This window comes from Rattus norvegicus, chromosome 10 (assembly GCF_036323735.1).
Source record: "Rattus norvegicus strain BN/NHsdMcwi chromosome 10, GRCr8, whole genome shotgun sequence".
NCBI classification, from domain to species: Eukaryota; Metazoa; Chordata; class Mammalia; order Rodentia; family Muridae; genus Rattus; species Rattus norvegicus.
In genome coordinates, this window is record NC_086028.1 from 54087600 (window position 1) to 54113020 (window position 25421).

At 47.0% G+C, this 25421-nt stretch overlaps 2 protein-coding genes and 1 pseudogene across 7 annotated transcripts; 2 read left to right on the forward strand and 1 right to left on the reverse strand.

Moving 5' to 3' along the window:
• The first annotated feature begins 2619 nt into the window (after positions 1–2619).
• Rnf222 (ring finger protein 222) lies at positions 2620–14562 on the forward strand. 6 transcript variants are annotated; one of them, XM_063269512.1, is made up of 5 exons: positions 2620–2917; positions 6642–6732; positions 7997–8122; positions 11357–11504; positions 12134–14562. In XM_063269512.1, the coding sequence occupies exon 5, from the start codon at positions 12160–12162 to the stop codon at positions 12793–12795; it is 636 nt and encodes a 211-aa protein (XP_063125582.1). In that variant the 5' UTR covers positions 2620–2917; positions 6642–6732; positions 7997–8122; positions 11357–11504; positions 12134–12159; the 3' UTR covers positions 12796–14562. The 6 variants fall into 6 exon arrangements, with proteins under 6 accessions (XP_063125582.1, XP_063125581.1, XP_063125583.1 ...); XM_063269511.1 differs by having other exon boundaries at positions 2620–6732; XM_063269513.1 differs by lacking the exon at positions 7997–8122.
• A 5930-nt stretch (positions 14563–20492) lies between these two features.
• On the reverse strand, positions 20493–21678 carry Prdx6-ps1 (peroxiredoxin 6, pseudogene 1; annotated as a pseudogene).
• A 414-nt stretch (positions 21679–22092) lies between these two features.
• Rpl26 (ribosomal protein L26) lies at positions 22093–25223 on the forward strand. Its single transcript, NM_001304534.1, has 4 exons — positions 22093–22151; positions 22752–22924; positions 23973–24113; positions 25050–25223. Exons 2-4 carry the CDS (start codon positions 22757–22759, stop codon positions 25176–25178), a joined length of 438 nt encoding a protein of 145 aa, NP_001291463.1. The 5' UTR covers positions 22093–22151; positions 22752–22756; the 3' UTR covers positions 25179–25223.
• Positions 25224–25421: the final 198 nt, after the last annotated feature.

A 25421-nucleotide genomic window follows, 5' to 3' on the forward strand; every position in this document is an offset into this window, starting at 1 on the left:
GTTTGGATTTGGGGATTTTTGTTTGTTTGGCTGGTGGGTTGGTTGGTTGGGTTTTTTCAAGACAGGGTTTCTTTGTGTCCTGGAACTCACTCTGTAGACCAGGCTGGTCTCAAACTCAGAGATCTGCCTACTTCTGCTTCCTGAATGCTAGGATTAAAGGCATAGGCCACAACTGCCTGGCAAATGCACACTTCTTAATTCCGGGCTGGAGAGATATCTGGCTCAGCGGTTAAGAGCACTGACTGCTCTTCCAGAGGTCCTGAGTTCAATTCCCAGCAACCACATGGTGTCTCACAACCATCTGTAATGAGATCTGATGCCCTCCTCTGGTGTGTCTGAAGACAGTGACAGTGTACTCATACAAATAAAATAAACCTTAAAAAAAAAAAAAAAGGGTTGGGGATTTAGCTCAGTGGTAGAGCGCTTGCCTAGGAAGCGCAAGGCCCTGGGTTCGGTCCCCAGCTCCGAAAAAAAAAAAAGAACCAAAAAAAAAAAAAAAAAAACAAAAACAAAAAAACAAAAAAAAAAAAACGGTAATTCCGACTCCGGTAATTCCAACTCTTCTATGAGAGACTGACCATAGAGAATAATGAAGCCAGGAAAGGGAGCCAGCATTTAGAATTCCATACAAGCAGCCTGCGGTGCTGTGCGCAAGAACTTTTCTGCTGACAACACACACGAGACCAACAATCACAACCAAGGTTCCGGAAGACCCTGTGCACGCTTCGTGTACGCGCACAGCACAGGGATGCCAAGATGTTTAATACAGTTACTGCAGAGAAATGTTGCAATAGGGACTAATAAGAAACAAAACCTGAACACCAATTAACATCAGATCAATTAATTACTACCGTCCATTAAAAATCATGGCTGAGGGGTTGGGGATTTAGCTCAGTGGTAGAGCGCTTGCCTAGGAAGCGCAAGGCCCTGGGTTCGGTCCCCAGCTCTGAAAAAAAGAACCAAAAAAAAAAATAATAATAATAATGGCTGAGGGGCTGGAGAGATGGCTCAGCGGTTAGTCGGTTAGTCGCTTGCTGCTCCCTCATGAGGACAGTGAGTTCAGCATCTCCCTCAGATGGCTCCCATGTGCTTGTAACGCCAGCTTCGAAGAATCCAGTACCCTCTTCTGGCACACACACACGCACACGACACATAGAAATATGTCCATATAAGTAAGAGAAACAAATCATAAAACAATAAACAAAATAAAAATTGCGGTTAAGAGGGTAGTCCAGGGATAAGAGCCTTACCTGACTTTCAGCAGATTCTGAATCCTATTCCAGCTCTGTTCTTAAAAGGTTTGTGTTTTGTTTTCACAGATCCTCACAGAGACCAGGCTGGTCTTGAACTCACAGTAATCCCCTGCCTCTGCCTCCAGAGTACTTGGGATTAAAGGCATGCACTATCACTCCCGGCTACCATAAAACTTTTTAAATAAAGGAAGGGCTAGGGAGATGGTTCGGCAAGCAAAGGCACTTGCTGACAAGACCGAGGACCTGAGTTCGATCCCCACGATGCACATGGGAGAAGAAAACCGACTTCGCTTTCTTCATTTGTACTGTGACATGTGCGTGACCACAGAAACACACACACACACACACACACACACACACACACACACAATGTAAAAAGAGTTTTTTAAGGGGCTGGAGGGATGGCTCAGTGGTTAAGAGCACCAACTGCTCTTCCAGAGGTCGTGAGTTCAATTCCCAGCAACCACATGGTGGCTCACAACCATCTGTAGTGAGATCTCATGCCCTCTTCTGGTATATCAGAAGACAGTGACAAAGTACTCACATAAAATAAATAAATAAATAAATACATAAATAAATAAATACATAAATAAATCTTTTTTAAAAAAGTTTTTTAAGAGAAAAGAATGGGGCTAGAGAGATGGCTCAGTGGTTAGGAGCACTAGCTGCTCTTTCAGAGCATCCAGATTTAAATCCCAGGGATCTGATGCCCTCTTCTGGTCTCCATGGGCACCAGGCACACACATGGTACACAGACATACATGCAGGCAAACACCCATACCCGTAAAATATTTTATTAGAAAAGAAAATTGGAAGAAGGGCTTGACTAACACAATGACACTAAGCACCCAGGAGGCTCTCGGCTCCCCAGGACCACAAAAATAAATAAACAATAAAACCTAAAATGAGGGTACCTAGGAATGTTTATTGGGATCACACGGCAACAGTTGAAAAAAATTAAGTCTTAAAAGAATTTATACAATATGACTCCACTTATCTTAGAAGTAATTATATATCATCTGTGGGCCTGTAATTCATAGTCACTGTAGCATAACAATATGTGGGGTAGTATTTTCTCTTGGAAAAACAAACAGCAAAATAGTAAGACTAGTTATCTGTACACGGGGCACGCATCCTGTGTTCTCACTTTGTGCCTGTGTCTTTATGAATTTCCCACATTTATTTTCAATGTTGCACTATTTTTATCATTTAAGAAAAGTTGTTTTTTAAACTCTTGACACTGTCCTTGACTCAGCCGACCTGCTTCAGAATCTGAGGCCTATTGGCTGCCAGAGAGCGTTCATGTTCTGCAAGAGCGATAACTATCTAAATCCTGCCCCAAAGGCGGCTTACCTCCCTCCCTGTTTCTCCTGCACCGGGGGCCACCCCAGCGTTCCTGAGAACAAAGCTCACTGCGCTTGCTCCTGCACCTGTCACTCACCGGTCCCTGCACCTGCACTTGGGCATTTTGCTGACAGAGAATCCGAGGGCAGGGAGCACAGGAAGGCGGCCCCACGCAAGTGGGCTGACAGAAGGCCTGAGCCACTCTCCTGCACCTCTGTGCCTCACCCCTTCCATCAGCCTCTTCCCTGGACAAAAGCCTCCCTTGTTAGTTTCTCTTGGCGTCCGAGCTGGTTCTTGTCTTCTAAGGACTCTCAGGTCAAGTACGTAAACCTGACCTTGGGCTCCGCCACAAGGAGCCCAGAAGTGTTGTTGGTTTTGGTTTGGTTGGGTTGGGTTGGGTTTGGTTGTTGTTGTTTTGTTTTACCTTGTTTTGTTTTATTTTTGTCTGTCTGTGTTTGCTCTTCAAGACAGGGTCTTACCTTGTAGCACAGGCTGACCTTGAACTCCTGGTCACTCTTGTCTCTGCTCCCAAATCCTGGGATTACAAACGTGAGTCACCAGGACCCTGCCTAATTTCCTCTTAATCTCAGAGGTCTCGTGTAGTGAGCATTGAGTCACATGTCCAGGTCAACTCATGCCCAGATCTGTAGGCGCAATAGTTTTAAGTGCTAGGCACATGAGGTTGTTTTTTTTTTTTGTTTTGTTTTTTGTTTTTTTTTTGGTTCTTTTTTTCAGAGCTGGGGACCGAACCCAGGGCCTTGCGCTTCCTAGGCAAGCGCTCTACCACTGAGCTAAATCCCCAACCCCCATGAGGTTGTTTTTTAACCTAGAAGTATGTGTTAATTTTACCATTTATTGAAAACATAATTAGAATTGCAAACCTGAACTCACAGGCTTGGATTGTTACGGCATCTGTAAAGTCTGCCTCCTTCAACCCAAGGCGTTTGAAAGGGATGGATGCTTGCTTGCAGAAGCCACTTTGAGGAGAACAAAATTGTTTTGGTTACAGCATTTTGCTGTCAGGTTGGGCTAAGTGGGCTCAGGACCCAGGAGAGGTAAATTGAGGATGAAAAACCATCCCTTGTTCTGCCAACTGGGCTCAGGTGACTGTGACCACAGAGGGCTGGACTTACAGACGTGTGCCTGGTTTCGAGCACTGTAGAGGACTGAACCCAGGGCCTCTCACACAGTATGCTTGCACTCCTAACCAGCTAAGTTACGTCTCAGGCACCACCAACTTTGTGACTGTATCCTTTTGACTGTAGGACTTGCTAGGTAGTTCTGTGTTTAAGTGTTTGAGGAATGGCTACGTGGCTTTCCACAGACACCACATAATTTTACATTGCCTCCAGGAGGACACAAGGGATCCAATTTACCCACAACTCACTAACACTTGTTATTCTCTGAGGTTTATATGCAAACCTATGAATATGTGTGAAGGGATGGCAAGGTAATAGCTACCTGGGGGACTAGGAAGGGGCCCTAGCTGCCATCTTAATATTCCCTCACTTTCGAATCCTCTAAATGTGTTCTGTTGTGAATATCTATTTTGAAAATCTTAGTATATGGAAGTTGAAATTCTCAGACGTACCAGACCTGGACTTGACCATTAGTACACACTATTTTTTTTTTTTGCATATCACGAATCTGTCCATCAACCCTTCTATTCTTTAAGAATAAACATAGATTATTGCTTCTTGGGCTTTTCCTAGCATCTGCTAAGTCCTTCACCAGGACCTGAAGCTTTGTTAATCTGTTTTCTAGGGGATTTGGGCATTTGGGAACGTCTGTCCCTTGTCCAAATGTTCATCTCATGCAGACATTGTACCTGCAGTTAGCAAGGGGCTGGCCAGTTTGTCTTCCTCAGCCTGGAAGTCTCTTACCTTCACAAAATATCTCTCAAAGAAAGGTGTCCTTTGCTTGCGTCAGGGTCTCATGTAGCTCAGTCTGGCGCCAAACTTGTGATCCACCTGCGTCCTCCTGAGTCCTAGGGCTACAGGCAGCTTCACACCCTTCTTCTAAGGTAGGCCTTAACTCCAAGGAGCCAATGACGGTTCCAGACCCACCCACTGTCCGGCAACCTCTTCTCCAGAACAGACCAGTGCCTCAGAGACCCTGGAATAGCATACTCCGTGTGACTCCAGAGAGGAAGACAACTTTCTAGCATGTCCAGAGCAGAAACCTATTCTATCCCTCGGGCACTAGAAATTCTTCTCCCACACGTCAAGCTGCTGAGGAGGGGGAGCCTAAGAATAATGCTAGTATTTGAACTGATCAAGACCAGCCCCAGACACTGGATCTGGGAGGTGTTCGTGTCCTCCTCGATTCCCTCTTTGTCACATGATGATGATGACATTGACACCAACGGGGACCCTTACACAAACCAGTGTTGTTTCAGACAGATGACATGCATCGTTCACTTGATTGCCTCAATAGTCCTATGGAGTATGTGGCATTATCCCCATTTTTTTATGAGTGAAGCCACCAAGGCACTGACAGATTAAGTATGTTTCCCAAAGGGACATGGCATTTTTCCCTTTAGTCACTACTAGTAAGGATACCTGGAGTACACCATGATAGAGTCTGATAATAACTATTTATCTCCTAAGGGTCATCTTCAAAGTCAAGCTTTATAGAAGGCCAAGTGGGAAGATATAAAAGAAATCTAGGAACTTCTAATCATTCTAAAAATCACATAAATCAGAATCCAGGAATCATCTCTTCTGATTCAGTCCCCTGCCTGAGAAACACAGTGGGGACTGGTACTTTAGGAACCCCCAGAAATCCCTAGGCAGAGTTAAAAGCCATACCAATGAAGGCTCTGAGAACTTGGCAATTTTATCTTACTAGTTTTTTTTTTTTTTTTTTTTTTTGGTGGCACCAGCCTTTGAACCGAGAACCTCATGCATGCTAAATAAACCCTTAACCACTGAAATCTATCCCTAGATGTTTTGACCTTTTATCTTGAAACAAGTTCTGACTCAGTTGCTTAGGCTGGCCTGGAACTTACGACCCGTCTACTTCATTCAGCTTCTCAAATAAGTGCCTAAATTTGGGTTTGGGATTATGTATGGATGTTTGTGTGTATATGAATGTATGTACTTATTTTCTAATATAGGCATGTCCCAGGCAGAAAGACTATGACAAAAATCATTTGGTGTCTATCTGAAAGCCAGATTTATCTAGTTATATTGTGATTTTATTTACTAAATCTGGGGTTCCCTGGAGCTCCCAGAAAAAGAGCATGAGAGGCTTCCATGACAGCTCACCTGCCTAGATATGTACTCCTGGCTGAAGGAGCTGCGTGCCCTGGAATGTCACCCTCTAAGAGCAAAATGTCCCTGAAGACAGGTCCATGGTTGACGGGACAGAATGGTCACGCTATGGGCCGCACACAAGTTAGTATGTTTTGTATCTAGTAACCTTTTCTCTTTTTCTCCCAGGAAAAAAATAAATGGCTTTGAGGGAACCTTCTGAGAACTGAGAGGGAATGTATCCCAAAATATTTTCCAGTTCCCTCACCTTGGATTCTCCCTTATTCTTGGGTGTTTATGATCACAAAAGAAACACACATTCACGTGCTGGCAAGCTGGGTTTGTGAGGAAAGGTATTTGCCACACAAGCACACACCTGAATTCCATCCCCAGGCCCCACAAAGTTGTCCTCTGACTGCCACGTGCAAACCATGGCACACGTGCCCCCTCAGCACCCCCCAACCACAACACGCACATACACCAAATTATAATAATTTTAAAACAGAGAGTCAGTGAGCTAGCTCAGCAGATAAAAGCGTATCAGGTCACCCACTGGGCCTGATGACCTAAAGTGTGTCTTCTGGCCCCCCCCCATACAAGGAAAGACCCCACATGCTGTCCTGTCCTCTGGGCTCCCAAGTCACAGCATACAAGAGTGCTCTGTGACACTTACATGGCCCTCCTGAATCAAAAAGAAAGAAACAAAGACATATTCAGGGTTTGTTTGTTTTTTTTTTTTAATTCCCCTAAAAAATGACTCCTAATAGTGATTTGATGTGTCTCCCTTCAGGTCTCTCCTCGTCAACCTTGTCATGTATTAACGTCATCCCTACAGACAGTTCTCACACCTGAATCTCTGTCCCACAGTCAGTGACTTCTGGGTATGTGTATATCAATATTTTTGATTTTTTTCCTGTCTCAAATTTTTTTTAGATTTAATCATTTTGTTTTACATATGTGTGCTTGCCTTGGGTCAAATCTCCTGGAATTAGAGCTATGGGTAGCTGTAAGCCCCCATGTGGGTGCTGAGAATCAGCCAGGTCCTCTGCAAGAGCAACAAGTGCTCTTAGCCTCTGGTCCCCGCCTCACCTTTTTTTGAGACAGAGCCTCATGTAGCTGAGCATGGTCTTGAACTTGTCCTGCCACCCCCAGACAGGGTTTCTCTGTATAGCCCTGGCTATCCTGGGACTAACTCTGTAGACCAGGCTGGCCTCAAACTCACAGAGGCCAGCCTGCCTCTCTCTGGCCTCTCTCTGGCCTCTCTCTGCAGTGCTGGGATTAGAGGTGTGCACCACCACTCCCTGGCCGATCCTGAGCTTCTGATCTCTACCTTCTGAGTGCAGGGATTACAGGCAGATGTTGCCACACCTGGTTTATGCAGAGCTGGGACTCGAACCCAGGGCTTTATGCATGCTAAGCAAGCGCTTAACCTAATGATTTACATCCCGGACCCTCAATATTATTTTAATAACTTTTAAGTTATTGTACACATATAAGGGATAGAGTGTGGAGCCTGGCATTTCATCACATGTATACAGCCTTTAATTATTGGATCAGAGTGACTGGCATATCCATAAACTCAGATAAAAATGACAAAACCTTTCTCTGTACTGAGAACATTCAAAATCCTGTACTGTGCAAGCTATTTGAAATACATAATTAATCTTGTTGATCATAGTTGCCCAAATGTACTTTAAAGCAGCCAAAGTCGTTCCCCAAACCAACTTTGCAGGTTTATAGCCGTAGCAGTTGGTCTATTGGCATGCTAAGCCCCTCTGTTTAAGGAAAAACAGTTCGCACATGGGCACATCACACTAAACTCAGTGTGGGACTTGGGCTGTCACAGCCCACTTAGGCTGTGACCTACTGGCCTGTTTACTCTTCATGTGGCCAAAGACGGGGATCCTACATACAGCTTTCCCATGGTTGGATGGGGAACTCCATGACCACGAAGCCTCAGCCAAAGGGACCCTGACTTACTGCTTCTAGAGTGAGACCCTCTGATTCAGGCCAGGGCTCCTCAGCTAGCAAGCATCCTCACTGGGATCACCTGACTCCAGCAGCTGCCCAACCCCTGGGCAGCACCAAGAGCCTCTTGGCCTCAAACGGGTTGGGCAGCATTCACTTCCCTGCGCTGTCCTCCAGGAGACTACGTGCTCAGTCATTAGGAAATGCCTCCACAGCCGGCACAGTGACAGCAGCTGTCAGTCCAGCTGGGTGGCTCCCCATCTGCGGAGGCCTTGGATAGAAAGACAGACACCACTCTCTCAGGTACAGCCAAAGTGTGCATGTTGGGGGAGGGGTGCTGGCTGGGGTGGAGGATGGCTTCTGGCAATGCTGTGAACTGGAGCTGGAAAAATGTGAGAGAAAGGAGAAAGACAGTAAATATGTGTGTTCCTTATGGGTGGGGAAGCAGCTGTGGCTGAAACTGCCTGGCTTGCACTAGGGCTCTGGGAGGGAACCCCAGGTGTCTAGAAGTAGCACTCTGTGTCATGGGATGTGAGGTTCTTGGGTGGCTGACACCTGTTCCTCATCTCTGTCCTGGAGATACGATGCTTCTGTAAAGAATCGTGGGTATAGGAACTCCATGAGATTGGGTTCCTTTAGCTAACCACTGCCTTCTTACTTCATAAGTGGCCAGAGGGACAACCCTGTTTAGGGGCACTCCAGAAACTGGTGTATTCCCTTTTGCTGGGGCTGTATCATTTACTCCTCTCACTAAAGTCTGAAAGGTCCTCCATGGAGGCCCATCTGAACCCCAGTAGAGATGGCAATATATCATATGGGCTGTCAAGCAAGGCTGTCCTGAGTTCAAGTCCTAGGTCTTCCCTATAGTAGCACTGTGGCTTTGATGACGTTCTTTACTTGAAGCCTCAGGTCCCTCGTCTGTAAGATGGAGATAATACCTACCTCCCAAACTTGTTGTCAGGATTTGGTGAGGAAGGGATGCCAAGTGCCAAACACGTAATTAGTGTTCAATAAATGGCCGCTGTTGTAATTATTTATTATTAGCTCAACACTGGTCTCACTTTAGCCAGGAAGACTTCCCAGTCCTCCTCTCCCCGCAGTTTCCTAAAGAAACCAAGGTGGATGTCTTTGGTACAGAATGCCTTACGATGTCACTCATCCAGACTGTGCCCTGTCTACAGCACACTCCTAGTATTGTGTGTGTGTGTGTGTGTGTGTGTGTGTGTGTGTGTGTGTGTGCTCCTACACCCCAGTTCCCAAGACAGAGAGTCAGGTGAGGTTCCCCATGGAGAGAAGAGAGGGGTCAAGAGAATACAGAAATGAAGTTGAGAAAGGGGGAAGGAGGTGCACTGCCCAAGCATGAATTGTGTGGCTCTCCTGGAGTGCATGAAACTGAGAGGTCCTGGTGAGTAACCCAGGATGTCTCTGCCACTCCCTGAACTGCCTTTTGACTTTTCCTAGAACTCAAAGAAGAAAAAGAAGCTCCTCCTCCCCGTCGGCCTTAGCCTGACTTCTGACTTGGCTAGCATCTACTCAGCCAGTCTATCAACAGGTCTAATAATGCTCTCGGCATCACCCATGAGATCTTTCTCCTCTCTTTCCATCACTACCAGGTGACCTTGAGTCACACACACACACATGCACACACATGCACACACACCCCTTGCCCATCTCTAATGCCAAGTGTGCTAGTTTATAAAAGGAGACATTTTGACTGACACTGAATCCCTGTCTTCCTCTTTTTCTCATTTGCCCTCATCTCTCTCAAGCCTCATTTCTCAGTTATCCAAACAACTTACACTGCTGACAACCACCAACCCTCCTTTTTAAAAAATCTATTGAAAAAGAACAACCTTATAGCCACGCATGGTGGTCCGTGCCCGTAATCACAGCATGTGATGTGGAGAGGCAGGAAGGCTAAGCGTTCGAGTCTGTTTTAGCTATATAGCCCAGTTCCAGGCCAACTTGGGCCACATGAGACCCTCTGTCCAAGAAATAGAAAAAAAAGTCATAAATGTCCTGTAGGCTTCATGAAGGATTTCACGACTACCTTTTAACCCTAGAGCACAGTCTCAGTATTTGGTAAATAACAGGAACATGGCAAAAAGCTGTTAAAATCTGATGGGTGCAGAGATGGATGGTGGGGGGATTCCCCTTGTATCTCTTGGGAAGTTACACAGTGCAAAGGAACAGTTTGTTGGTTTTTTTTTTTTTTTTAAGGTGTCATCTTGATAGCAGCCCATTCATTCGGGTCTATTGGGATGTCTATTAGGAAACAAATCTGAGAATTTGGTAGCTGTCCTGATTCATCCACTGCCCACCACCTACCTGGTCTACTGTCATCCGTCAGCTTGTTCTAATTTGAGGGGGAACTGCCCTTTGTCAAGGGCTGCTATGCTGTAGACAAGGTGCCTGACAGGGATCTCCAGGAGAAAAAGAGAGGACTCAGCCTGTCCTAACAGTGACTCTCTCCTTTGTACTGAGCATTTCCTGCCTGTCATACCCTTCCCTCACTAACCACCCACTGCCCATTCTGGGAGGAAGATGGTGCTGTTGTAAATGCATCTTTTTTGCTTCAGTTTCTTTTCTTGACACAGGGTCTCACTATGTAACCCTGACTGTCTTGGAACACACTGTATCACAGGTGTGGGCCACCATGCCCAGCTCTCAACCTCAGAGAACCAGAGGACTTCACCGAGGTTACCAGGGAGCAGTAGCGGTAATAGTCATAGATAGATAAGGAATTCAATCCAGTCCTACAGTCTGAGTACTTGACCCCCATTTCCCTGCTCAGATCCACATTAACCACCTCCATGACGATTTTGGACTGATTCTATGGTACGACCACCACCACCTCCACCACTAGCACCACCACCACCACAATTACCACTACCTCCACCACCACTACCATCACCACCACCACCACCACCACCTCCACCACCACCACCAGCACCACTACCACCACCACCTCCACCATTACCACTACCTCCACCTCCACCACCACCACCACCACCACCACCACCACCACCACCACCACCACCATCACCACCACCCACCTTTTTTTTTTTTAATTTTTAAGAGCTAGGACATTTTCAATCCAACAATGGGGATTTTCAACTAAACAAATAGAGGGTAATGGGAGTGGTTCCAGAAGATTCATGATCTTTATAGATCCTCCTGCTAGCCAATCCTGTTCTACTGTGCCACCTGTTAGCTCTCAGGGCAGCCATATCCTTGGTCACTGACGGCACCGTAGAGCAATTACAGGAGTTTTGGTTCTTTCTTAACATTCTGTTCAGGATAGCTCAGGCTACAGAGCTGTGATTCTGGAGACACGTACACACAAAGACTTGGACTCGCCATCATCCAAGCAGCTGCTCCCCTTCCCAGTCACCCACAATCCTTCTGAGCGAACTGCTGGCTCTCCCGTTTCCTCTCAGATCGGTTTGAAACCCACTGCTTGCTTCCAGAGAGATTCCGTGAGCTTTGATTTCGAACAATACCGTGACCTTGACCTCTCGTTTATCTTCCCACCAGACTTGGATCTCAGTGACTTTGCCCATTTCCAGAATTCCAGACGCATCCTCCAAGAATGGAAATCTACTTTTACTGAGGTTAATCAGAACCTTCTGACAGCCTCGAGCCCCCACCTAAGGAGAATCTGAAGAATGAGTGAACATGGCTGGTATGTACTCCTCGCAGCCTAGCAGGCATTTGCACGTGTACGTTGGGAGCTTTATTTTTTTTTTTAATTACTTTATAGTTAGGACTGCCACTAAGAACACAGTCTTGGAAGTGGGGATAAGAGACACGGGGTCCTGGCCCAGCCACAGATCGGCGAAGCCCTGCTGAGAGGGAAGTCTGAAGAATAGCACACAGTTTACAGTGTAGAGCCAAACTGACTAGAGATGTCTATGCCCCTGGCCATGGACCTCCTAAGCCCTCGTTTGCCATGGGAGCCAGGTCCAGCACTGAAGCAGGAAGAGGTGAACTGGTGACATCAACAGTGCTTGTCATAGCTGTGGTGAGGGAGGCATCAGGTACTTCAGGTATTCGGCCCACTCCACACACTTCCTACCTAGCTGGGATCGCTTACCTGTTTCCTGATGCCAGCCCAAGGAGCGTCTGTCCAACTCCTGTGTGGATCCTAGGCTCGACATCTTAGTTTGATCCAGGTAGGCCTCCGAGGAGACGCAGAAGATAAGGAAAAGAGTAGGGGAAAGAAGAGGTGGATGTGAGTGGGAACCAGGAAAGGGGAGGGGAAGAAGGAAAAACTCCCAGACGTTCACAACCCTTCACTCTTGCATCTCCCAGCTGAGGCCTGTTCCCTCTGAGGGGCCATGTCAGAAGGGGAAAGCAAAGACAGCTCGGGCAGCGAGTGCCCTGTGTGCTACGAGAAGTTCCGGGATCTGGAGGGCGCCAGCCGGACCCTGAGCTGCGGCCATGTGTTCTGCCATGACTGCTTGGTCAAGTACCTGCTCTCTACCCGGGTGGATGGACAGGTGCAGAGGACTATCGTCTGCCCCATCTGCCGCTATGTCACCTTCCTCAGCAAGAAGAGCTCCCGGTGGCCCTCCATGCTGGACAAGAGCTCACAGACCCTGGCCGTGCCTGTGGGCCTGCCCTCCACGCCCTCACCAGACCGCGGAGGCCACACAAACCCCCTGGTTATTTCCCACCAGGTCTGGAGACAATCACCAAGCCAGGGGACACAGCTCCCCTTGGACCTGCTGCCTAGCCTGCCCCGAGAGTCACAGATTTTCATCATCAGTCGCCACGGGATGCCGCTGGGGGAACAGGACAGTGTGCTGCCCCGACGCAGCCTGGCAGAGATATCTGAAGCATCCCCGGCTCCCAGCGCCACCCGCTCTTTCTGCTGCCGGTCTCGGGCCCTCCTGCTCATCACCCTCATTGCTGTGGTGGCTGTGGTAGCTGCCATCCTGCCTTGGGTACTGCTGGTGAGGAAGCAGACCTGAGTGGCGGCTTGTGGAGGACTGGGGAGCCAGGCCCATTATCTAAGCTCTACTCCATGCTGTGCTGGCCATAGCTTGGGAGAGGGCAGAGGGTCCTAGTGTAGACCTGGTACAATCTACAGAGGGAGGTCCTGGACTCGGAGACGACAGGGGTGGGGCCAGATTGGAAGGATAGGGGCTTTGTCTCCACCCTTTTCATCCCTTGTCAGTGAGGGCTTTGGCATGAGGAGAAGCTAGGGACCGAGATACTCTGAGGCTAGCACTGAACGACCAACACCCTATTTGTGGCCCCATACAACAAACACCGTTTTTCTAGGCTGGAACTTAGCAAGCTAGAAGCTCTCCTAAAGGGTCATTAACCTTACCTGCCAAGTAACCAACCTGAAGCCAGGTATACCTACTAGGCACAAGAAGTCCTAGTAGGTCCGGCCAGGTGGGAGCCCAGTGGAAGGTCTGTTCCAGGTCAGAATTCCCTCCCACAGCAGCACCCCCAGGGAGAACAGAAGTTGATACAGGGTCCTAGCTCCAGTGTCCCAGCACCTTAGCCTCACATCCGAACCTCAAACAGCCAGCTGCGAAGTGTTCCTACGCCTCCAACCCATCATCCTGAAAGAGAAAGATGATCTCAGAAGCTTTAGCCAGGATGGGGCATGGGGGGACCACGGAGAAAGGGTTTTCTGGGTAGTCAATTCAACAGGAAACACTCGAAAGAGGCCACTGTTAACGGAGTAGCTACGGTCTTAGAGGTTTCTGTAAACTGCCGGGCCCAAGGAGCAGACCCGATTTGGAGTCTTAGGGTTCTCCAGGGTGAAGTAGAAGACAAGGGCTGGAGGGGACGCCCTCCAGGTGAGACTTGAGTCAGCCGAGAGCTATGTGAGCAAATTAACCCCTGGGGGCTCCCACCTTCCTCCCTGCCACGTCCACCTCCTCATGATCCAACCATTCATTAGACGCCACACCAGCTGGGCCAGTTCCCCGGGTGGATTCTCCAGGGCTGAGCTGGGTGAGGAAGGGTGGGGAAGTAAACAGCTAAGCTCATCAGCTGTCTCAACAGAGGCTGATAGCCAGGCCCTGCACCCTGGAGTGACTGGGTACCTCACTGACGCCTATAAGGAAAGCCTCAGAGTGGGTCTCTCTTGAGGAAATCCTCAAGGAAGCTAATCCTTTGTCACTGAAAACAACAGGGACTTCCAGCTACTGTCACAAATAAGAGGGATTTGGCAACCAGGGTATGCCAGTAGCTGGGCCCATCCACAACTTCTACACAGAAGTTTGCTATCTGTGCAGAGGGAAATAACACTGTACCTCGTAGCTACTTCTCAGATGTCTGCCGTGGTTGACATCTGGGGGACCATCAGAGAAGAGCCTCCCCCAACAAGGGATGTTTGCCACAAAGTGACTGTTGCTGTCAGGTGCCCAGCAGTGGATTTATACTCCTTTTAAGACTGGAGAACACAGGTGCTGTGCAGATGTGGAGGGAACAGGTAGATGGAGGGGGTGGGGGAAGGTGGGAGGGGCAATATTTATTATAGAAACAAAAGGAACTTTGCACACTTTCGTGTCTGTGTCCACCTTGGCCAGGCTGTGCTCTCAGGGCCATGAGAGTCGAGGGAACGGATAAACCTGTGGATTGTGTTGTGTTTGCGGAGGCCCTTCGCAAACACCTGCCATGTTTTCGTGTTGTTCAGCTGAACTTGTACAGGCTGCTTCTTTCGTTTTCAAATAAAGGTGGAAAGTCATTTTTAAAATAAAAGTATATATTTTCTCAGAGTCCAGAGACCTTTGCAATGTTCGTAGACTCCCTAAGTGATTATTCTCTAGACTGAATACACAGGTCCCAAAGGCCCTGAGACCCTGAGACTCATTTGTAAAAGAGATCTAAATTGAAACCACTGGCATCGATGACCTGTTACCTTATTAAGTCCTGTTATCGTATCCAATCCTGAGGCTGGGGTTGGGGGTGAATTGTTAGTGGAAATGCACGTTTGTTTTCTGATTTTGGTTGGTTTTGTTTTTTGTTTGTTTGGTTTTTCTTGAGACAGGCTTTCTCCATGTGGTTGTCCTGGAACTTACTCTAGATGTGGAGGGCCTTGAACTTTCTTTTTTTTTTTTTTTTCTTTTTTCTTTTTTTTCAGAGCTGGGGACCGAACGCAGGGCCTTGGGCTTGCTAGGCAAGTGCTCTACCACTGAGCTAAATCCTCAACCCCGGGCCTTGAACTTTCAAAGATCCACCTGCCTCTCCCTCTTGAGTGCTGGGATTAAAAATGTGTGCCACCCCCACCTGGCTAGAAATGTACATTTGTAAAGGCTGCCCAAGGACACTGGACACATTATCTCTCAATGTTTCCATTTTGGCCCCGGAATTTGTGTTCTAGAAATGTGTCTCCTTGGTACAGCTGTCTAGATGGCTGGTGACATACACACAGTATTGTATAATTGTGGTCCTATTTGTAATAACAAAGGATAAGAAAACCCCTAAGTGGTAATCAACAGACAACCACTTATTAACCTTGAGACCCAGGCCTGCAGTCCCAGAGAGGATGAAACAACGTAACAACAAATGGAAAGAGCCAGGCCCAGAACCCTGGATTCTGGACACTGATTTCTGTGGAAAGAGAATAAATGTTTTCCTGTTTGCTTGTATGTGCATTAGCTGGGGAAATAGACAGCAGCAGCAGCAGCAACAGCAGCAGCAGCAGCAGCAGCAGCAACAACAAACCACCCTGATAACAGATTTACTGGGGAAAGGACAGAGAAATTGATGGGGTGGAAGACTTCACTTTGCCTTTTATGTTTTTGGACTTTAAGTCAAGTAAATGTTTATTCAAAAGCTAAATAGAGGGCTAGAAGGATAGCTCGGTGGTAGGGAATGGGCTTAGCAGGACATAGACCCTGGGTTCAATTTCCAGCACCAAAAAGAAAAAAAAATGAAATTGAAGAATGATCAACACTAAGGATAAGTTTTAGGGGACTGGAGAGATGGCTCAGGGGTAAAGACCATTGACCGGTCTTCCAGAGGTCCTGAGTTCAAATCCCAGCAACCACATGGTGGCTCACAACCAACTGTAATGAGATCTGATCCTATCTTCTGGTGTCATCTACAGTATACTTATATAAAATAAATCTTAAAATAAAAAAATATAGTAAGTTTTAGTGTATATTCTTCTTGCCCAGATGGGAATCCACCATGAGACTACTTTGAGGGTGGAGAGATGGAGCTTAAATGTTTATCCTTGTTAGGGGTTCTATTGTTTCAATGAGACACCATGACCAAAAAGCAAGTTGGGGAGGAAAAGGTCTATTCAGCTTCCTCCTTGCTGTTCAACATCAAAGGAAGTCAGGACAGGAACTCAAGCAGGGCTGGAACCTGGAGGCAGGAGCTGATGCAGAGGCCATGGAGGGGTGCTGCTTACTGGCTGTTCCCCATGTCTTGTTCAGCCTGCTTTCATATAGAGCCCAGGACCACCAGCCCAGGGAGGGCACCACCTACAATGGGCTGGACTCTCCTTGCATTAATCACTAATTAAGAAAGGTATTTTTGTAATTAAGGCTCCCTCCTTTCAGATAACCCTTGGTTGTGTATGAAGTTGACATTAGGACCAGCCAACGCACTGTTCACCAGAATACGTGGGTTGGATTCCCGGCACCCACAGGTGGATCACAACATCTGTAACTCCAGTTCTAGAAGATGTGATGCCTGCTTCTGGCCTCAGAGGGCACCAGACATGCAGTGTGGTATACACTGGATACATTCAGGCAAAAGTTCATAAAATAATGAAGCACACATAAAATAATGAAATTTTAAAATGGCGCTAGAGATGACACAGTGGTTAAGAGCAACTGGCTCCTCTACTAGAAAACTCAGATTCAACTCCCAGCACCCACAGGTGACCCAAAATCATCTGGAAGTCCAGTCCCAGGGCATCTGATGCCCTCTTCCAATCTCCATGGGTACCAGAAAATGCATGTGTTATATAGACGTTTGTGTGTGTGTGTGTGTGTGTGTGTGTGTGTGTGTGTGTGTGTGCAGGCTAAATACCTATACATATAAATAATTTTTATAATAATTTTTATAAACAATTACATTACAAATACATTTTAAAAGAACGTTTGAAAACAGCCAAATCACTGTTTCTGTGGTTCAAGGGTGTCAGCCGCTGGCTCTGTAGGGCCGACCTGTTTGCAGACATGGATAAGAGGCACCAAGAAGCACAAAGACGTTTCATCTTGTCAGTGTTCCTAAATTCTTGTGGATTTCCTTGGGTCCCATCATTCAATGTGTGTGCTTTGAGTCCCCTTTCTCTGCCTTCCCTGTATTTCCCTAAAACTGTATCATTTGGGCAACTATCTTGGGAAAGGTGGTTGCTTAAAGCACAGGGAGATAAATTTTGACAGACAGATGGATGGACAGATGGACACCAGCGATATAAACAGAAGGATGAACGGGTGATACCGGGCATTGCGGCCCGTGGGAATCCCAGCAGTAAGCAAAGGCAGGAGGCTCTTGAGTTCAGAGTGGCCTGGGCTGCAGAGGGAGACCTCCCCAAACAACAGCAAAACTGCAGCTTTTCTCTTCCTTCCTTGCTTCCTTTGGAGGCGCGCACACATGCCTCTCCCACTGTCGCAGGAGCCGGTAACCTCCATACTCCCCAGTCTAGGCCCACCAGACAAGCATAGGAAGCTGTGTATCTGGACAGATTCCGGAACTAACTTCCCTGGCTTGAGTTTCCAGAAGCAGTGAAAAGCTGACCTACAGAAACATCCTCACGCCCCTCTGCCGCTCAAATGGACAGACTGTTGTCATGTTTTACACACACACACACACACACACCCACACACACACACACAAACACACACACACCACACACACACACCCACTCACCCACCACACACACATACACACACACAAACACACACACCACACACACACACAAACACACACACACACCACACACACACACTCACCCACCACACACACATACACACACACAAACACACACACACCACACACACATACACACACAAACACACTCACCACACACACACACACACAAACACACACACCACATACACACACAAACACACACTCACGCACGCACACACCATACACACAAACACACACACCACACAAATACACACACAAACACACACGCACACACACTCACGCACACACATACACACATACCACACACACATACACACACAAACACACACGCGCGCACGCACACACACTCATGCACACACATACACACATACCACACACACACACACTCATGCACACACCACACACACACACTCATGCACACACACACTCATGCACACACACCACACACACTCATGCACACACACACTCATGCACACACACCACACACACTCATGCACACACACACCACACACACACCACACACTCATGCACGCACACACACACTCACGCACGCACGCCATCATACCTTCCTGGGTATATTCTATTATGATTCTGTGTTACCTCCTCCGTCTGGGCAAAGTGTAACAGGAACTTACAGAACTGGGCACAGAACTTAGTGGTGAGTCCTACGTAAAAGATAGGCACTGCATAAAAAGTGAAATAAAATAAATAAAATCTGTGTACTGCACTCCTATACATGCATAGTTCAACTTAGACGTGAAACCGGGGCTGGAGAGGAATCCCTGCTTTGATGCATCTCAGCTGTATGAAGACCTGCTTCAAAATGATCCTACAGGGTCAACTTAAAGGATCCTTTCTAGTGCGGTTAGAAGGCAGAGAAGGAGGACGTGAGTCAGACACCCAACTGACACTGGCGAGATAAGCAGACCATAGCTAGACTACAGGCAATTTGTATCACTGTGTAATTTAACAATCTTATCTCTGCATGGAGTGACTGTGCTGTCCAAACCCTGAGCTAATTCGTTCTGATGATGGTTCAGAATCTGCTGATTGGAGCAACCAAGGAGGCCCTAACCAGGGCAGGGTGTCCCTAGAGAAAGAGGGGAGTCCTGGAAGAGGAAAGACGGTTAAGGAAACTAAAAACGCTTTTTCTGAAAGCAAGCTGGAGAGTTGGAAAGCCTGTGACCTCTGAGCTTCCCTCTAAATGCCACAGAACCTAGTTCCTAGAAAATGCCATTTGCCGCTCACCTCCCACCTCCCCTCAAGCTATGCCACCGGCCTCGTGGAGCTAATTTTAACATTCTTCAAAACTCAGTCAAGGGTGACCTCACCACACAAATCTCCTGGCAGCTGGCTCAAGCTTCCTGTGAACTTGTTGCTTCCCATGCCTATCTTCCCTCTTGGACCATGACTCCCTGTAAACACAAACCTGGAATCATTTTGTTACTCCAGTGCTCTAGGCACGGAGGATGCACCAGAAGCATTTGTTCTGCAGATTTTGTTCAATTTTTCTTTTCTTTCATTTTTTAAAATTTATTTATTTATTTATTTATTTATTTATTTATTTATTATATAAGTACACTGTAGCTGTCTTCAGACACAGAAGAGGGCATCAGAACTCATTACAGATGGTTGTGAGCTACTATTTGAACTCAGGACCTCTGGAAGAGCAGTCGGTGCTCTTAACCAGTGGGCCATCTCTCCAGCCCTTGTTTTGCTTTTTTTCAAGACAGGATTTCTCTGTGTAGCCCTGACTATCCTAAAACTCACTCTGTAGACCAGACTGGCCTCAAACTCAGAGATCCCCCTTCTTCTGCCTCCCAAATGTTGGAATTAAAGGTATGCATCAGCACACACAGCTTTCAATTTTTCAATGACAGATAAAATTGGGACTCTTTTACAGAATATTTGACAGCATACTATTTTAAAGTCATGAATACAGATGACTCTATTTTGAGCCCTTAAAGGTATGGTTTCTCTTTCTTCAACCTGACAGGAGGTTCCTACAAACCGAGCCATATTGTTTTTTGGGGGGATGAGGTGGGGGGTAGCCTGGAAAGGTAGCCTTTTAGGTTTTAGAGTCTGCTAGAAATCATAGATAGGTCCTGTGTCCTCTTGCACCTTCCGGTCCCTGCTCCGTGGATCAGTTACCACTCTGTAAACTGAGGACAACGTACCCGCATCAGCGTAAAGACCTTAGCACTGTAAAAGGGCGCAGAAGAGTGTGCTGTGCCTCGGATTCAGTAAGCTCCCTGCGTCTTATGAAATACGAGTCTCCTGCTAGCATGACATCTATATTATTCATTCGACAGAAACCGATGCTTCAGAACCGATTGCAGGGAAGCAGACCCCCTTGCCCTGCCCCCCATCAGATCTGGAACCGAGAACTGGCAGGAGGGGGTTGTAGTTGTAGTTTTAAAGGGTACACCTGTCCGCGCTGAGTGTCCTCTCTTTCTTTCTTTCTTTCTTTCTTTCTTTCTTTCTTTCTTTCTTTCTTTCTCTCTCTCTTTCTTTCTTTCTTTTTCTAATCAGGATTTTATTGTTGAACCTCACAAAGCAGAATTTAGAAATGGCAACCCACTCCTTTAGGAAATTTAGTGGCAAAACAATGTCACTGCCTGTCTTTCATAAGGCGAGTTCACATTCACAGATCACTAGAGAGCAGACCTGGAAACTCCAGGAGGTACATGTGCTGTCTTGCTCACATTCTTGGAAGCCCACTTTGATAGAAACTCACCATAGATTTCCTATAGAGAACTCTCCCAGCTGTTCCCACTAGCCCCCCCCCCCCGCTTTATTTACTGAAAGTACAGAATTGAAAATTTCTCCCCACTTTATGGTTCTCCACAATGGGTAACAGAAGATTCAGTTTGGAAAGCTACAAAAGATGTTTATCATTCTAGCATGGAGCCCACACTGTCACTACCTTGCTGATCACAGACCCTGCAGACCTAAGGAGTCACGAATACATAATTCGTTTCAAAGAAAGTCAGTCAACAGGGCGCTGTGATGGATGGAGGGGCAGAATGCTGGCGAAGGCACAGAGTAAGTTTTGGTGCCATTTCCATTTAATGAGCCAGTAGTATAGCGAGTGACCTACACGACTTCGGCTGTGACCACGCCACAATCTTTCTACGGAACTGCAAGAGCCCACGGCTGTCAGCTGTCATCCTCAGGTCCCAGTGCTGGGCAAGCAGTGACAGCCCCAATTCCCACAAAGACTTAAGGCTGGGGTGTGTATAACTGAGGTATTTCTTGCCAGATGGGAGCTCTTTGGTGAAGACTACTTTAGGGAAAAGTCGTTTGCCTTCCTCTTCAGGGAGGGTGGGAAGGACCATCACACTCTCTCCCTTCTTCCAATCAACTGGAGTGGCAACTGGATTTGATGCTGTCAGCTGGAGGGAGTCAACCACTCTGAGAATCTCATCAAAGTTCCTGCCCGTGGTGGCTGGGTAGAAGATAGACAGCTTTAGTTTCTTGTCAGGGCCAAAAATGAATACCACACGGGCTGTCAGGGGCATGCCTTTTTCATCCTTTTCTGATGGATCCAACATGCCCAACAGGATGGCAAGGTCCCTGTCCTTATGGTAGCTTTTCTGTGGGTGCTGCATTGTAAGCATTGTTGTTCTTGCTCCAGGCAAAATGGTCCTCAACACAGTCTATTGAAAGAGCAATCAACTTAACATCCTCTTGGCGAACTCTGGCGCCAGCTTTACAGCTCTGCCAAGTTCTGTGGTGCACACTGGGGTAAAGTCCCGTGGGTGGGAAAAGAGAATGCCCCATGAATCTCCTAGGAAATCGTGGAAGTGGATGTGGCTGATGGTGGTATTGGCCTCAAAGTTCCAGGCATGGCAGCAGTGGTGACGCTGGGAACAAGGAGGCGCAGCCGCAGCAGTGAGGAGCCCCGTGTCTGTTTCTTTAAGCGTGATCTGAACCAGCACCTTGGCATCATCAGGGAGACGAGATCTATTTCCGACCGTCCAGGTGAGGGATGATCTCATTTCAGAGAACGCCCCAGAGTAATCAGAACCTACGGCCCGCTGGGGCTAATTATAAGGACTAACTCCATGGGTCAAGTCACTGAGGTAACTGGCCAAGGTCCCAGAGCCACTAGGCGGCAGAAAGTAGGACTTGCGCTACGCCCGGAGTCCACGAATGGAGGGTGAGGTACCCTAGGTCCTCTCACTCCTCCATCTTGCTGGCCTACGGTCCCTAAGCAACCTTCTTCATCCCCCAGTACTGCTTTCCCCAGAGGATTAAGCCTAGCATCCACGCCTCCAAGAGATGACGTCAGAACCCTCGCAGTTCCCCTCCGAACCACGAGATGGCGCTAACCTTCCATTCCTAGTCTCTTCTCGTTCAACCTCCTCTCCCCTTTCGCTCCGAGACTCTCGCGAGATCTCGTGTCAACTTACAGAACCGGAAGTCGCATGTAGATCTCTTTCCTTTTGCGGCCATCGCTGGATTGCAGCCGGTGAGTTTTCGGCGGGTTGTCCCGGGTAATCCGCAGCCATCCGCGGCGAGGCAATGAGGCTTTCTGTCCCGAGACCCCGAGACAGTCTTGCTGGCCCAGCATCAGCCAGCGAGCCGTACTGGGATGAACTCGTTCCATGTCCTAGCCAGGGGCCGCGGGGCTGGAGAGGGGTAGGGAACAGATTCGTGGACGCGAAGGCCGGCGGGGTCCTATAGAGATGTAATTAATTAAATAGTAGCCTCGAATCATCAGTGCTGTTAGCCCTCTGGCCAGTTAAACGGGTTCGGAGATCCGCCTTAGTTTTTCACGCTCAAGTGGGCAAAATGCAGAACACCGGAGTCCGTAAATGAGAAGGTAAAAGACCAGCGCTATGTAGGACCCTCACAGGATCCTTATGTTGGAAAGTCAAGGTTAAAAGTAAGACAACTGTTAACTAGTGGCAGAGTCACCACCTCGGAAAACGCAAAAAACTTAGGAAGGTCTAATGGAGTAACTGAGCATGACGTCTTCCAGTGAACGTTGTGTGCTTTGGAAGTGGGATTGATGCAGTTTGGGGAACTGGCTGAGACTTGAAGCATTAAAGGGTCTTTTGTTTTTTAGCCAAAATGAAGTTCAATCCCTTCGTGACTTCTGACCGAAGCAAGAACCGCAAACGGCATTTCAATGCACCATCTCACATTCGGAGGAAGATCATGTCTTCTCCGCTTTCCAAAGAACTGAGACAGAAGTATAATGTTCGGTCTATGCCCATTCGAAAGGACGACGAAGTTCAGGTACGTTTCCTTGCTTGGTGAGTCTTAAACGAACTTTACGACTATTGGAGGGGCGAACCCTCAATAGTTCTGTTTACTACTCTGCCAAATTCAAGGCCAATCCCCTGCCTTTCATTTAGGCAGACCTGCATTTGATGTTTGAAAGAGTTGCTTTGTGTCGAGTGAAAGAACTGGAAAGTGGTGTGCTTTTTGGTCTGTCTTCAGCTCTTACTGTTTGTTAATGTCCTTGTGGGGTTCTATTCGGGTAAGATGTTCTGTAGCTGTAATTTATAAATAGTGATTGGTAAATTCTGGAGGTCCTTAAAATAACACTTCTCAAGGCAAGGTTTGTGTAGTCCTTGGCTGTCCTGGAATTAATTCTGTAGAGTAGGATGGCCTTGAACTTACAGAAGTGCAGCTTTAGGATAAAAGGTGTGCGTGCACTGCCCACTTGGCACGGCTTAACACTTCTTAACAATACTTAACAAAGTAAATGGAAGACTTCCCTGGTAGGATCAGTGTGGGTTGAAAACAGCTATAGGGGCTGGAGAGATGGCTCAGTGGTTAAGAGCACTGACTGCTCTTCCAGAGGGCCTGAGTTCAATTCCCAGCAACCACATGGTGGCTCACAACCATCTGAAATAAAGTCTGATACCCTCTTCTGGTGTGTGTGAAGACAGCTACAGTGTATCCATATACATTAAATAAATAAGTCTTTGAAAAAAAAAAACAGCTATAGGAATGGTCTTGAGTAGTTTGCTTTTTTAAAAAGCCAGAGTGGTGGCTTTACCTTTTAACCAGCCTTTCTTTGCTATAGGAAAATGGCCTGGTTTGTATTCTTTCTTTGAAGACTAATAAAAGGTTTAGGGTTGCAGATTTAGCTCACTGTTTATAGTGTTTACCTTATATGTACAGGTCCTGGATTTGAGTCCTAGTAAGCCCATCTCCACCCCAAAAAGGGAAGGTGTGGCTCTGTTAGAAGTAAGGGGTGTATAAATGGTTCAGGAGTCCTGGGTTACTGTGTTATATACTCTTGCCCTTGTTTACCTTTTTCTTAATTTGCATGCAGGTTGTTCGAGGACACTACAAAGGCCAGCAGATTGGCAAAGTGGTCCAAGTGTACAGGAAGAAATACGTCATCTACATTGAGCGAGTCCAGCGAGAGAAGGCTAACGGCACAACTGTCCATGTGGGCATCCACCCCAGCAAGGTGGGTGTTTTTGAGAGAAGGAAACCACTTGCTCTGACCCTGTGATTGCAGATTTACAGGGCACCTGGGAGTGGCCCCTGTGCTAGAAATGTTTCCTAAAGCAGCGCTATTAATCATTGAACTAGAGGGAAAGCGGGCATTGATGTTCAGGACAGTGGTTTTTTCCCCCTCTAACTTAGTGATTAGTATTCTGAAGTCTGAGAAAGGCGGTGATTATTAGATAAGTAGGGTTGCAGCCCTGTCCTAGACTCTTCGCGTGTCCGTTATCCCAAATTTGTGATCGGATTGTTTAATGTGTGAGTAAGCCGAACTGCATCAGTGCTAAAAATAAAATAAAAATTATTTTTCAAGCTAGAGAAAAACCAAAAGACCTATGTGTCAGTATTAAAATTGTGCCATGATACATCAAGCCTGTTTGCTTCTATGTGTGTGATGCCCATGGAGATCAAAGCTATGGAGGTCTGCCCTTTCTCCAGCCTAGCACATCACCTCAGTGAGTTCTGAGGTTTTGTTTTTCTAGTGCTCGGAGGTCTGCCTATCTCTGCCTCCTGGGTGCTGGGATTACAGGCGTGTGCCACAATACTCCACAGGAAAGGTGTGTCTTTAGTAGCCAGGACTTTTTTATTCTGTAACATGTTCCTCCTAATGGTTTTTTTTGTTTGTTTGTTTGTTGGTTTGGTTTTTGCTTCCTACCACTAGCTCCGTTTTCAAGGAAAATAGAGTGGTCAGTTCTTGGTCTTTGGTCCTTAGTGCAGCATGTGATCAGATCGGACTAGATGGATAAATTCAGAACTTCTGCTTCAAAGCTGTATGGTTTGTAGGTGTTTAGAAAATAAATTTAGGTATCTACCACCCTGGGTTCAGGGAATGGGAAATGTGACCTTTAATTGGGCCTAAGTGGTTGCTTAAAACTTAAGGCTGTTTCTTTTTCTGCAGGTGGTTATCACCAGGCTAAAGCTGGACAAGGACCGCAAGAAGATCCTGGAGAGGAAAGCCAAGTCCCGGCAAGTAGGAAAGGAGAAGGGCAAATACAAGGAAGAAACTATCGAGAAGATGCAGGAGTAGAAATGTCATGCCCAGTTTTCATTAAAGACTGCTTAAGTAGTCCTGTCTTGTGTGGTGTTTTCCAAGTACCTTGTCCCTGTGCCTTACTCTGCTTCTGTGTCAGTCCTTGGGTCTGAGAGGACAGCCACACTTACGGACACTGTGACACATTGTGTGGAATTAAGAGGGTCTTTTTTTTTTCTGTTTCCTAATAATTTTGTGGAATCGGGAGCTATGGTGAGTTTTGGACTTAATAGTTAGCCT

Bases quoted from the DNA above. Each gene is read 5' to 3' on its own strand.
- Rnf222 (XM_008767847.4), top strand. From the start codon at position 12,160: ATGTCAGAAGGGGAAAGCAAAGACAGCTCGGGCAGCGAGTGCCCTGTG.
- Rpl26 (NM_001304534.1), top strand. From the start codon at position 22,757: ATGAAGTTCAATCCCTTCGTGACTTCTGACCGAAGCAAGAACCGCAAA. The intron at 22,925-23,972 runs GTACGTTTCCTT...ATTTGCATGCAG, and splicing joins GAAAGGACGACGAAGTTCAG to GTTGTTCGAGGACACTACAA. The intron at 24,114-25,049 runs GTGGGTGTTTTT...CTTTTTCTGCAG, and splicing joins TGGGCATCCACCCCAGCAAG to GTGGTTATCACCAGGCTAAA.